Source organism: Stegodyphus dumicola, chromosome 4 (assembly GCF_044657685.1).
Source record: "Stegodyphus dumicola isolate Sdum_Otavi_A_Nest chromosome 4, ASM4465768v1".
Lineage (NCBI taxonomy): Eukaryota > Metazoa > Arthropoda > Arachnida > Araneae > Eresidae > Stegodyphus > Stegodyphus dumicola.
In genome coordinates this window covers 144,473,941-144,487,386 of record NC_140771.1, presented here as the reverse complement: position 1 = coordinate 144,487,386, position 13,446 = coordinate 144,473,941, and the positions used below count along the sequence as shown (strand labels likewise).

The 13,446-nt window shown below is 33.5% G+C and overlaps 1 protein-coding gene across 4 annotated transcripts in view; it reads left to right on the top strand.

Moving 5' to 3' along the window:
- LOC118184286 (ATP-binding cassette sub-family C member 5-like) overlaps positions 1 to 13,446 on the top strand; it is a 181,276-nt gene that overhangs the window by 160,805 nt on the left and 7,025 nt on the right. For all 4 annotated transcript variants that reach the window (XM_085815584.1, XM_085815583.1, XM_035353937.2 and 1 more), the window contains 2 exons: positions 7,145 to 7,258; positions 7,718 to 7,882. In XM_085815584.1, coding sequence (XP_085671710.1) covers positions 7,145 to 7,258; positions 7,718 to 7,882 — 279 coding nt within the window. The remainder of the gene's footprint in view (positions 1 to 7,144; positions 7,259 to 7,717; positions 7,883 to 13,446) is intronic.

Below are 13,446 nucleotides of genomic sequence, written 5' to 3'. Positions count from 1 at the left end.
GGTAAAATATTATTTGTGTGTGTAATTGCTGACCCTGTATTATTTGTGTGTGTATCGTTACGTAAATTTTTTCTGCATGGTTAAAATATTTATTGTTATCATGGTAAAATATCAATAGTGTATCCTCATGCTACGATATTTGTGCTGTTAAGTGTTTATTAATTAAAGTGAAAATTATCTATCAGTATGCCCGACGATATTCCACCAGAGCCACAAATCACACGCGTTGTGGTGAAGCCACCGCCTTTCTGGAAAAATAATCCTTCATTGTGGTTCGCTCAGATCAAAGCACAATTTTCTATCGCTCGCATTAGTGAGGATTCTACAAAATTCAACCATGTAGTTGCAGCAATTGAGTCTGATATTCTGAATTCAGTGCATGACTTAATTCTCAAACCACCCAATTGTGATAAATACTCCAAACTGAAACAGCAGCTCATTGAAATCTATTCAGGAAGTGAATCTTCAAAAATACGTACTTTACTACAAGGACTTGAACTTGGAGATCAGCGACCTTCATACTTGCTGTCACGAATGCGTGATCTGGCAGGAAGCCATTTTAGTGAAGACTTGCTGAAGTCACTATGGCTTTTGCGTCTCCCTAATAACTTACAAATAATTCTTGCTGCTTCCAATGAAGATCTAACCCGTTTAGCAGCAATGGCTGACAAAATTAATGAACTTGTTACTCCAGCTTATGTCAGTGCTGCTAATGCTGCACCTTCCAGTTCATTCCTCGAACAACAAGTGGCTGAATTGACCAAAAAAGTATCTGAACTCTCTACAAGTCTTCATGCTTCACGGAGATACAATCGATCAAATCAGGGCCCACGTAATAAATTTCATGCCCGAAGCAGGAGTCAATCTCGTCACAATACTCGAACGCAGTACAAAGAACCCACAAGTGGCATATGTTTTTATCATATGAATCTTGGAGCTCAAGCTCGCAAGTGTGCCCCTCCATGCACTTTTGTACAAGCGGGAAACTAAATGGGTGGTCTTCTGCTGGCCAACAGCATGTCCGCCACATCGACAGAATAGTACTGGCTGATCGTTCAACTCAGTTATGTTTTCTAGTAGATACTGGAGCTGACATATCAGTGCTGAGAACTAAATCAAATGCTCACCAACTTAATAAACTTGTACTGTATGCAGCCAATGGTACCCAAATTGCAACCTATGGCACCAAACTATTGACACTTGATTTAAACTTGCGGCGGACTTTCAACTGGCCTTTTATTATTGCGGATGTAACTCAAGCAATTATTGGTGTCGACTTCTTGACACATTTCCACCTTCTAATGGATGTCAAGAATAATTGCTTAATTGATGCTACAACTCAGCTGACATCACAGGGCCAAGCTTCTCATATATTGAACGTACCTACCAACATAAGTGTTGTATCGGGCAGCACACGGTTTCATCGGTTATTAGCAGAATTCCCTGACATTTTAAACCCATCCAAATCAGGGCAGCATACTCATCAGCCAGAAGTGTATCATCACATTGAAACACATGGCCCACCTGTATTTTCCAAGCCTCGTCGTCTTTCTCCAGAGATGCTAAAAGCTGCTCGCAAAGAATTTGAATTCATGCTAGCACAGGGAACCATTCGCCCATCTAAAAGTCCATGGGCCAGTCCACTTCACATGGTTAAAAAGTCTAATGGTGACTGGCGGCCTTGTGGAGATTATCGTCGACTTAATGCCGTCACAGTCCCTGACAGATATCCAGTCCCACATATCCAAGACTGTACCCATCTTTTTCATGGAACAAACATATTTTCTACCCTCGATCTTGCCAGAGCATATCATCAGATCCCAGTGCATGCTGAAGATGTGCCCAAGACCGCAGTGACTACACCATTTGGTCTCTTTGAGTACTTATATATGCCGTTTGGCCTTCGCAATGCTGGCCAAACATTTCAGCGTTTCATACACCAAGTACTGTCTGTCCTCGATTTCTGCATCCCATATTTTGATGATATCCTGGTTGCATCTACAGATGCGGAAGAACATTTTCAACATCTGCGTCAGATTTTCACTCGCCTTAAAGATCATGGATTAAAACTAAATCATTTTCACTGATCATCGACCATTAACCTTCGCTTTTAAAAAAAACTCTGACTCATGTTCTCCTCATCAGCTTCGACATCTGGATTTCATCGCCCAGTTTAGTACAGATATCAGATATGTCTCTGGTACTGATAATTGTGTCGCTGATGCCTTGTCTCAGGTAAACAATATCAACCTCACTACCCCAGATTTCTCTGAAATTGCAAAAGCTCAATTGCATGATGAGGAACTCAAGAACCTAATCTCAAATGCACAAACCTCCCTTCAGTTACAACCGCTGCACATTGATCCAACGCTTAAAATTTACTGTGACACAGAGAACAATAGAATACGTCCCTATATTCCTGTCAATTTTAGACGTGAAGTGTTTAATGCCTTGCACAATTTGGCACATCCTGGAATCCGTGCCACCAAAAAGCTGATCGCGGACAGATTTGTCTGGCCAGCAATGAATCAAGACATCACAGAATGGACTCGTTCATGTATTAGATGTCAACGATGTAAAGTATCCCGTCACACTCACAGCCCCATTCAACAATTTAACCTTCCAGCAAGACGCTTTGATCATGTGCACTTAGACTTGGTTGGCCCATTGCCTCCTTCAAATGGTTACACTTACCTCCTCACTTGTATTGATCGGTACACAAGATGGCCTGAAGCCATTCCTATTGAAAATATATCCGCTGAAACTGTAGCTTGAGCATTCATCTCCCAGTGGCTTTCAAGATTTGGCATGCCTACCACCATCATTACTGACCAAGGCCGACAATTTCAATGTCACTTGTTCGCATCCCTCACCTCTCTTCTTGGCATTTGCCATATTCGCACAACACCATACCATCCATCTGGAAATGGGATGGTGGAACGCTTTCACCGATCTCTCAAACAAGGTCTGAAGTGCCACAGTAGCACACACTGGACAGAAGCCTTACCCCTAGTCTTGCTTGGTCTTCGCACAACATTCAAAGAAGACATTGGTAGCACGTGCTGAGCTGTTATATGGTGCAACCCTCCGTCTGCCTGGTGAATTCTTTCACCCAGAATCTACTCCAGTTATCGACCCTCCCACATTCCTTCAACGTTTACGTGAGACCATGAGCAATATCTCGCCAACCCCAGCATCTTCGCATAACCAGCCAAGCTATTTTGTACATCCTGCGCTTGAGACATCTTCGCACGTATTCGTGCGCAACGATGCAATTAAGCCACCTTTAACACCTTCATATGATGGTCCATTCAAAATTGTCAAACGAACACCGAAACATTTCACCATCATCTGCAATGGCAAACAATCAGTGATTGGAATCGATTGTCTCAAACCAGCATTTCTAATGCAAGATCCAACAACTTCCTCATCAACATCACTCCCGGAAGAAAGCTTACATCCTGTTAAAGAGCAACCTAAAACTACCAGATCTGGAAGAAAGGTTAAATTTAACCCAAAGTACTTATAACGTACCGATGGTACTTGGGGGGGAGTACTGTGGCGTTCCGACAGATACTTCAACTTCTATTCATGAGATGGCGCCACGTGTAAAATCCAGTTCTTAATCGGAGCAGCAAAGCGACATCTTTACTCACTCAGACTTCTCGTCACACAACTGTACGCGAAGGTAGCATGAACTGTGTTCCGAGCTCTGTGTTGATCTCTGCAATGTAATTTAAATTGTAATTTAGTATTTAATATATTCTTTTGTTATAGGAGATTGTCTACTCTTATTTTCTTTAATTATATCATGCATTAAGCACACACGACCACCAAATATAGCTTCAGGAATGGCAAGGTGCATTGCTTATAATGGAGACTGTGTTAAATACAGCTTCAAGAATGCTACAGATGCATTGCTTGCAATAGAGACTTGTCTGTAATTTTTGATAGTTTGATGTCTGTAATTTTTTATAGTTTTTCCATAATTTTTTTTATTTACATTTATTTTCCTTTGAGAAAATAAATAAATTCTTTGAGATTTTAAATTAAATGCTTCGTCTTATTTATTTTGTGCCATTTTCAAAATGATTCTTTTAGTGCTGAAAAAATATATTAATGCATATATACTTGCTGTCATTAAATTTTGTTAAAAGTGCATATTTGGCACCTTTAATGATTTTTTTTTCAGAATTTTATAAAAATTAGGATAGTTTTATAATAGTATCTGCTAATTTTTTATGTACATACATTAAGCCAGTTTGATGATTGGTACTTCAGTGCTTAACTCTTGACAAATATTTGGATTACTGTTTGTATTCATCTTTATTATACTGAAATAATTTTTCTTTTTCCTTTTTACTTCGTACGTACGAAGTAAAAAGGAAGTATTGTAATCACGAAAAGTTTCAGGCAGCATATTTCAACGAAAATATCCATTTTGATCTCTATCGAATGCAATTTAACGATATTTTTGCGTGATATCTGTACGTAAGGACAGAATAAAATACTATTTTCCTTCAAAAAATTATAAAACTGCTTTAAAATTAATTCTGAAGAGAATTTTTCGTGGCATCTGTACGAACGTACGTACACATCTCGCATAACTCAAAAACGAGTAGCCTCAGAACGTTGAAATTTTGTGTATAGAACTGCTATAACATGTAGATGTGCACCTCGTATTTTGGTTGCAATCAGCCACACCAAACGTATATAAATATATTTATATATATATCCACTCTGTTACCCGGCTCGATGATCTCAGTTTCTTTACTCTTATATGTTTGTAAATTGTACATTTTTTGCTTTAAAAATGATTGAATTGTGTTGTTTTTATCTTCCGGTTAAGGATTTTATGTCTTTAGTAAATCTGTGTGCAATATTTTTAGAATTATTAACAAGTTGTCTAAGTGCCGCTAAGCCTTTTTTTAATGGTGGCCATTGATGTGTACATTTGAAACAGGAGACTAGTGGATTTGTTGCGAATGTAGAGAAACTTAGCTTTGCAACAACAAAGATAATGCTTTCATTTATTATTGCCAATTAAATTATGCTTAATTCTTTCTGGAATGTTTTCTGGAAATAAGTGTTTAAGATTTACTTCGTAATTTTTAATATAGATATTTTGAGTTTTTATGTATTTTTGCCTTCTCGCGAAGTGAGAACTGATTTAATTAAATGAGAAATACTCAATCGTCTGTGCAAAACTGTTTCTTTTTTGTTTTGTTTGCTTAATTTCTTTTATACATCATTCTAGCTTTATTATAGTTTTTGAATAGAACATGTGGCAACGATTAGATAATTCTATTCTTTAAATGATATAAATTTTGTGCATTCTGAGTTATAATATGAACGAAATATATAAGTTAACTGTTATATAATTATTAGATTATATAACAATTAACTTAGTTTCCATTATATAATTATTATATAAGTTAACTGTTATATAATTATTAATACTGTTAAGTGAATCTAGCGCCAGAGTGTCACTATGGTAAACAAATACTAGATTGAATTTTAAAGAATGCATTTATTCTATTGTGGTTTATGCGTTGTCGGCGAAGTAGATTTAATTCAATCCAATAAGTTTAAATGAAATGCAAGAAAAAATGCGTATAATTTAAATTCCAATAAAAGGAAGTCATGTGGTGTACACATCAGATTTTTTTAGAATATGAATCCTTCTACTGCACATTTCTAGGTTTGATGACTTCAACATTTTGTTGATTTTAAAACCAATTTTGCTTTGAAATTGTGAATCTTACTTATTAATAAACATTACAATAAAGTTATCTCGCATTTTTAAAATAATAGTAATGTATTAAAATTGAGTTGTTTTAAAAATATGAAAGTTAAAAAAAATTAATTATTATCTTTTGTCTTGCTTTGCAGTGTGTTTACCTTTCATATTTAGGATTTTGACTATCTTTGTTGTAAACTTTAAACAATGCAATTAAAGTTTTAAAATTTCTTTCTATTTTATTAAAATAAATTTCATTTCTTGACTTTAATTTTTTATGGTAAATATCCCTGCCATCTGATTCCTTCAGAATATTCCCTTCGAGTGTCAGTTTTTTTTTTTCTACACAATGCACTTATCGCTTATTTCTGAAAATGTTTTTCAGAAGTCTTCGGATTTTTATTGTCAATAAATTAGCAGGTATGAAAGCCTAGGACCTAATTTCCCAATATTTTTTTAACTCTCTGCTTCTTTTCAGTTTTTAATTTGCTCAGCATACTTTTGGAGATTTTCAGTGTCCTTCTACCTTTGCAACAAGGATGTGTTATATATCTCTTAAATGTAATCTGGGGGCAGTGATTGTAAAGACATTAAAATTTTTAGATGTGTATTGCACTTGCACTGATTCAAATTATGTATCAAAATTTGTCATGCAATACTAAAACAGAATGGTATATATTAAAGACATCTGAAATGTTTATAGTAATGAACTTAAAAAAATGCATCTATTCCTACCATAGCATATGCAGTGGTTTGTATCAAAAGAGCATACTATTTGGGCATACTGCATATCACTGCATGTTTGGATTTGTGGTCTATGTTTTAGAGTATAAGACTGATGATTTGTAACTTCTAATATCTTGGAATAAAGAAAATAAAATTATGCACAATTTGCACCATCTTGTGTGAAAGGTCGACCAGTATGATGTGATATAATTTTGTAAAGATGCAGGACTGCAATATTTATATAATGAAGTGGATCTTTAAACATTTCAAAAATATTTAAGTAACCAAAATTTCCAAGTGTGTTTTTAATTGCTTCTTAATGCTTTGTAACCACGCCTAAAACCGTTAACCCCCAACAAACATCTCAGTGTCTGCAGTGTGAATAAAAATGCCATGTTGAGCATCTGTGGTCTAAGGGCATGAAGTGCAGTCTTATTGTTGTAGCAAGGCCAAATTTTAAGTAAAAGTATCTCAGTGCTTAGTGAATGACTTAAATCTTTTGACTGCGTTTTAACCTGGTGATTTTGTTCCTACAGTTTAAAAAATGGAGACCATTTTACAAAATATTTAATTCAGCTTGAAAGTAATAAATTTGTTTCAAGATATTAAGAGTGGAGTTAAATATTTTCAGATGATTATTATGTTTTTTTTCATTTATTTATTTTTGTCATCTTGCAGATTTCTTCATTAGAAGGTGGGCTGGAAGCATATATTGTAGAAGGAGGAAATAATTTTTCTGTTGGAGAGAAACAGTTGCTGTGCATGGCTAGAGCCCTTCTGCATCAGAGCAAGGTAAATTAGCAGCAACATAAGCATTAAACAATGTTTTATTTTGTAGATTTTCAAAGGAAAAACAAATATTTTCATTTGGATTTTTAAATGAGAGGGTGAGGAATATTGCAGTAATTCATGTTATGACCTGTTTCTATGTTAAAGGTGTATAAATTAAAATCGTTATTATTAAAATATTGTTATGTTTAAGTATGTATGCAATTATTTAAGTATTATTATTTGTTATTATTATTAACCTTTTTTATAATTAGTCATCGTATTTTTCTGAATAAAAAAGTCATGTTTTCTTGTGGTATTATGCTTGCAGAACCTCTTATCCACGGTTGCAGTTTTTAATATTGTTGAGAAATTGCTTTGATTCCAATTTAATTTTAACTTTAAGATGCTTAAGATGCTTTAAGATTATGTGTGTATATATATATTATTGATGAAAGGTTTATTTTGTAATTTCTTTTGAAGGTTGTTCTCCTTGATGAAGCTACTGCTTCTCTTGATAGCGAAACAGACAAAATAATCCAAAAAGTTTTACGAGAAGTTTTTTCTAACTCAACAGTTTTAATTATTGCACATAGACTCACAACTGTGGCAAACTGTGATCGAGTAATGGTGCTGTCTGAAGGGAAAGTAAGTTGCATATATTTTTTGCATATGCTAATTACATCATAGGAATGCTAATTACATTTCTTCTAATCTTTTTGTATAAAGTATAAATAACTATTCATTTTATATTTGTACATGTTGAATTTTGAATCGGGGAAAATGATTTATTATGACCCTTAGTTATAAAGGAAAAATAACAATACATGTTTATTCATATGTTCAAGACAATATATTTTTCGTAGAATTATGGTGTCATTGATTGTGTTTTGGCAGAAATTTTCAGGCTTGTTGAAAGCAGCAAAATATTTATTTATAAATTAGAGAGATATAAATGGTGTACTGCATCTCACTGCTGTTGTATCATCTGAAATTGTCTAATTATAAGAATCTTATGTATATATGTGGCTTAAGTGTTTGTTGCCAATAGTTTATTGGTTGCTTGCGTAACTGTAAATTGTTTTATTCCTCGTGCAGTGCAGCACGTGACGAATATTATGAGAAAGCTAAGCTGGAAAAATTAAAAATACAAGAGCATGTGCATTTAACATTTAATAAATAAATTTAACATCTATATATAATAGAATTTGGAAATAAGCAACTGGCAAAAACCAGCAACGTTGAAAAAACAAATAAAATGAAATAAATAAATATCTTTATTATATGCGGCTTAAGTGTCTGTTTGTCGCTGATAGTTTATTGGTTGCTTGCGTAACTGTACTAGCTAATGGAGTGAAGTTGGCCACGGCACAGGGTTGCCGTTTCAATTGAGACCAATTTGCCACCATCAAACACAGTCCAATTCAGTCCTTGACCCACAAAATTGATAATCTGACTGCATGTGATTATTTTCTTCTGAAAGAGTAAAAGGAAATGAAGTAAACTTTGAAGAGTAAAATGATTGGTTATGTACTTATACAAAATAAATAATAGAAAAGAACTTGGGAAAAAAAACTGTCTGCTGAAATTTGTTTAGCTGTGTTATATTAATATATTACAAAACATGAAAGGTCAGTTTGTAGAATGTGTGTATCCAAATGACAGCCACCTTCATGATTGTATTTAGAACCTAGTTTTTTTTGGGGGGGGAGCTATAATTTAATAAATAAGCTACTGTTTTTATTTTCCAGTTAGAATAAATATTACTTTTTAACCCTTTATTTGGCGTGGCTGCTGAAAATCAACATGTTTTCACTATTTGCCAATTAAATGGTTGGTTGGTAACGGAGGACGGGGTTGCCTGATGTCTAACAGAATCAATTAAATGGTTGTTACTCTACTGCAAATAAAGATCAAAAGTGATCTTTTTAATCTATAAATCAGCATCTTACTGATTGGGCAAATGCTATCTTCTGCCCAAGAATTTAAAGAATACCAATGTCATTCATGGAGAGAGGCATAGTAGCATTTGCCAAAATTAAATGCTTATTGATTTTTAGTGCTTTTTAAAATTTTTTATAATAATTAAATTATTTAATACCCTTAAATGGATTGCAAAGAATTATGAAATTTTCAGAATGTTGTTATTTGAAATTATTTTATCTAAAAGCCCCTTGTGTATTTCTATCTACAGGGATAGCTGCTAGATTAAACCTACCAGTTATATATTTTAGATCATGCTTAGTATAAATTAATTGTTTTTCCACTCTTTCCCCCCCCCTCCCACACACACACAATCTCTGGGTACAGGATGCAGAAAATTGATTTTGCTGTATTTCTGAGTTTATGTTAAAGTACACCTAGCCCAACAATTAAACTAATTCACTGTGTCTTAACCGTTTGAGGGGCAGTATATAAAATAATTTAAATTATGGTAAAATTTTGCAGGAACTATAACTTATGGACCCTAAGGACTCAAAATTGAGACTTAAAAAAAATCTAGAGCGAAATCCTAAATTTTGAAAGCCCCTCTAAGACAATTTTTTCCAGGTAGCTGCCAATTGTTAATTTTTGTTTTTTTTAATTAATTTTGTGTACTTTTGATGTGATCTGTAGAGATGGGTGCTTGAATATAGTTATGTAATTCTGAAGACAAAAACTTTTTTAATTTTGGTAGAAATTTAAAATTTTAAAAATAAGATTTATGTTTTTATGCACTTTGATAATGTAACCCAGCTGAACATACTTATGTAAAATATGGGTAAAAAGGTTTTGAACTTGATTTAAATTCAATATTATTATTTTATAAAAAAAATTAGCAAATATGACACTGCATACGTAAATCGTATCATGCTGTAACTGAACTAGTATAATATTTCAAGGAGATATAACAGCCAAAAAATAAAAAAATTGAAAAATGAAACACTGTGACTCAGATGAGAAAGTATGTTGCATTTTTGAAATCATATTTTATGCTTTAGATAATAAATAAAAAAAACATGGTTCATGCTATGATACCAAGAATCGCCCCCCCCCCACACACACAGAGAAATTAACATAGACGATAAGAATAAAAGCATGCTTTCAAATCAGCAGTTTTTGTGATTGCAATAAGAGATGGACTTAAGTACACTTCCATTTCCTGTATTTTTAAAGAAGCTTTCTCTTTGTGTGACCTTATCACACCACACAAAGGAAAGAAGGCAGGACTCCTCAATAACAAATCAGTTGTCAATCAGCTCCTTTCATTTTCGTTGGATTCTAGGATTTTGGAAAACACGAAGCAATGTGTGTCTTTTGGGGGATAACATGCCACATTTAAGCCCTACAATTGTGTAAAATTTTGACCCCTGACAGCAATTTTGAAATTGATGAGTCTTTTCTTGGGAAAGGGTGAAGTGCTGAAGTTAAAATTTTAGCTAAATAGAGACGAATGAAACTCGAGTGGAGTAAAAAAAAAAATACAAATAAACAAATATACTTGTATTCAGTCCTAGTGCAGGGTCAGTAAACTCCCCATCCCTTCATGAACATAATACTGAATCCTAAACAACTTAATCATAAACAAATTATTACATCATAAACTATTATAATGTAAAGAAATGCTGTCATCTCACAGAGTAGAGAAGGAGAAGCCTAGTGCTGCTATCTATTGGCAAGGTACCCTCAGTAGGGATGCATACCGGTATTAAAAACGTGTACATAATCTTCTTTTAATTATCAGTTTTGATTGAAATGCAGTAAATATAAAAGGTTCAGTATATGTATGTCATATATTTACAGATTTTGAATTTTTTCTTTCCCTCTAATAGAATTCATCAAAGATGATACCTTGGAACAAGGTATATTAATTTCATAACTACAAAATATTTAGCGTTCATAGGGTAGTGCTGCCATTTAGAATCGAAAGGAAACAGTAGAAACTTACGATTATAGCTTTTGGTGTAGAGAAAATAGCATTTTTTTTTAGGTTAAAAAACTGACAAACAACCGGTTATTCACTGGTTATATTATATATTGGTACCTTTCAAAGGGTTAAATGTATCCTATAAATCAGTACATGTTGGTTAATAAAAGAGAAAAAAAAATCAAATGAAATTTTAAAAAGGGGGTAATGTAAAGGTTGTAAGTAATTCTGTTATCTTAAGTTAGGAATCTCATTATTGCCCGTATGCAAAGTGAAGAGTTTACTTGCAGCTAAGCATATATATATATGCATATGATAAATATGAATGAAATTTTAAAAATGAATGGTTTTCAACATTGTTATCTACATACTAGATGATAAGGGAAATATCTGGAACTAATTTTATGGTTTTCATATGCACTTTAAAAAAATCAGCAGCAGCAGCAAAAAGTGAAAAATTGTTCTATCTTAGATAAATGTAAAGGAGTCTATGCTATGTAACTCTTACAAGCTTTCTACAGATATGACACTGTCAGTTCTTTTAAAAGTTCATATCTGTTTTGGACATGATATAGTATTTTGCTTTACATCAGAAAAAGCTCTTTTCGTATTTATTGAAGCTATGACTAAAGCTAAATATATGTATTATATAAAATGCTCTCTCAGCAAGCAGAAGTGCTTTACTTGCTATCTGAAAATACTCTAGAGACAATTCTTTAAAATAGCTGTGCTATTTGCAGAGAAATATTTATTAGTGGGAAAAGTGAAGTCAATAGTAATAAATAAAACTTAACCTTTTGCAGATATATTGCTGACATCTTACTGAGAAATATATCCATTAACTTGCACATGTCGGATTTTTTCTATTTCCGTCTCCACATGTACTCAGCAAGATACAAATCGAGTTGTTCTTTTGCCTGCCGAGAATCAGTACACTGACCTGTAAAGACAGGAACATCAATTGCTCATCTGAATTTTATTATTATTATTATTATTGTGTATGTGTGAATTAAGCTTCATATCTGTAGTCATGGCACTTATTCACAATTATTACAGATTACTGTTAACCTAGAATCCACTTCAAGAAGATATGAAAAGAATTTGGCATACTCCGAAACAGCTATGGAACAATGGTTGAGCTGTTCAATGAATAGCTCAAGCCCACTCAAAAATTTAGAAAATGTGACGTATTTTCATGGAAGGTAGTGCTAAATTACGGTTTGCTGAATTGCTCTTGATCAACTTATACAGTAAAAGCATAAAATAAAGGGAGCTATTTATTTCTTATGTAAAGGATGAAGTGGAATTTTAGTGTATCACTGCATCTTAAGTAAGAAGATTGTTGTTCAGAGGCCAATATTTAGAGTAAAGAAGCCATCGAGTTAGGACAATACACTTTATTTACATGAATAATGAATAAAAGGATCACACAGAAAATCATACTGACCGTCACACAGCAAATATCATATCATCATCTCCATACGCTCGAAGCTCGAATGACGGATGTGTCGGTAGAAGAGACAGCTGTGCCATCATAATTAATACGCATGCGCATAAGAAAAAATGTTCGCTCGCCTCTACCCAACACACCCCTCCTGCGAGCAACATTTTTTCAATACAAAAATAAATACAAACAATATATATAACACATTACATTAAGAGATTAAGGAAATTATTTTCAATGTATACATTAATTTTTCTTCACTGATACTCTTAGTAAGAAAATCTGCAATCATATTATCAGTTTGTGAATATTCCAACTTAATGACATTGTCCTTTGTTAAGTCCTTCATAAAATGGAAACGCAAGTTCATGTGTCTGGATTTCGTAGAAGATCTGGCACAGTTCATCCACTGGATGGCAGCTTGACTGTCTGTATTCAAGACCACTGCACCGTTAAAAAATTGTTTACATTTTAATTCTGATAATAAATTTACAGTCCAAATAATATGCTTACAAATTTCAGAAATAGAAAATAATTCTACTTCACAAGTAGACAGACTAACACTTCTCTGCTTACGACATTTCCAAGAAATCAATGAATCACCTAATAAAATAGTACCACCAGAAAATAACTTACCATTTTCTGCATTTCCCCAGCTAGCATTAGCATATGCATTTAAAACTCCGAAATCATTGCTATAAAAAAGTTTTTTATTTTGTGTACCTTTCAAATACCTTAATACCCTTTTAGCCAAAAGATAATGCCTTTTTTCTGGTACATGATTAAATTGTGACAAATAAGTTGTTACAAATGATATATCAGGACGCGTTCTATTTGCTAAATATAAAAGTTCCCCAATTA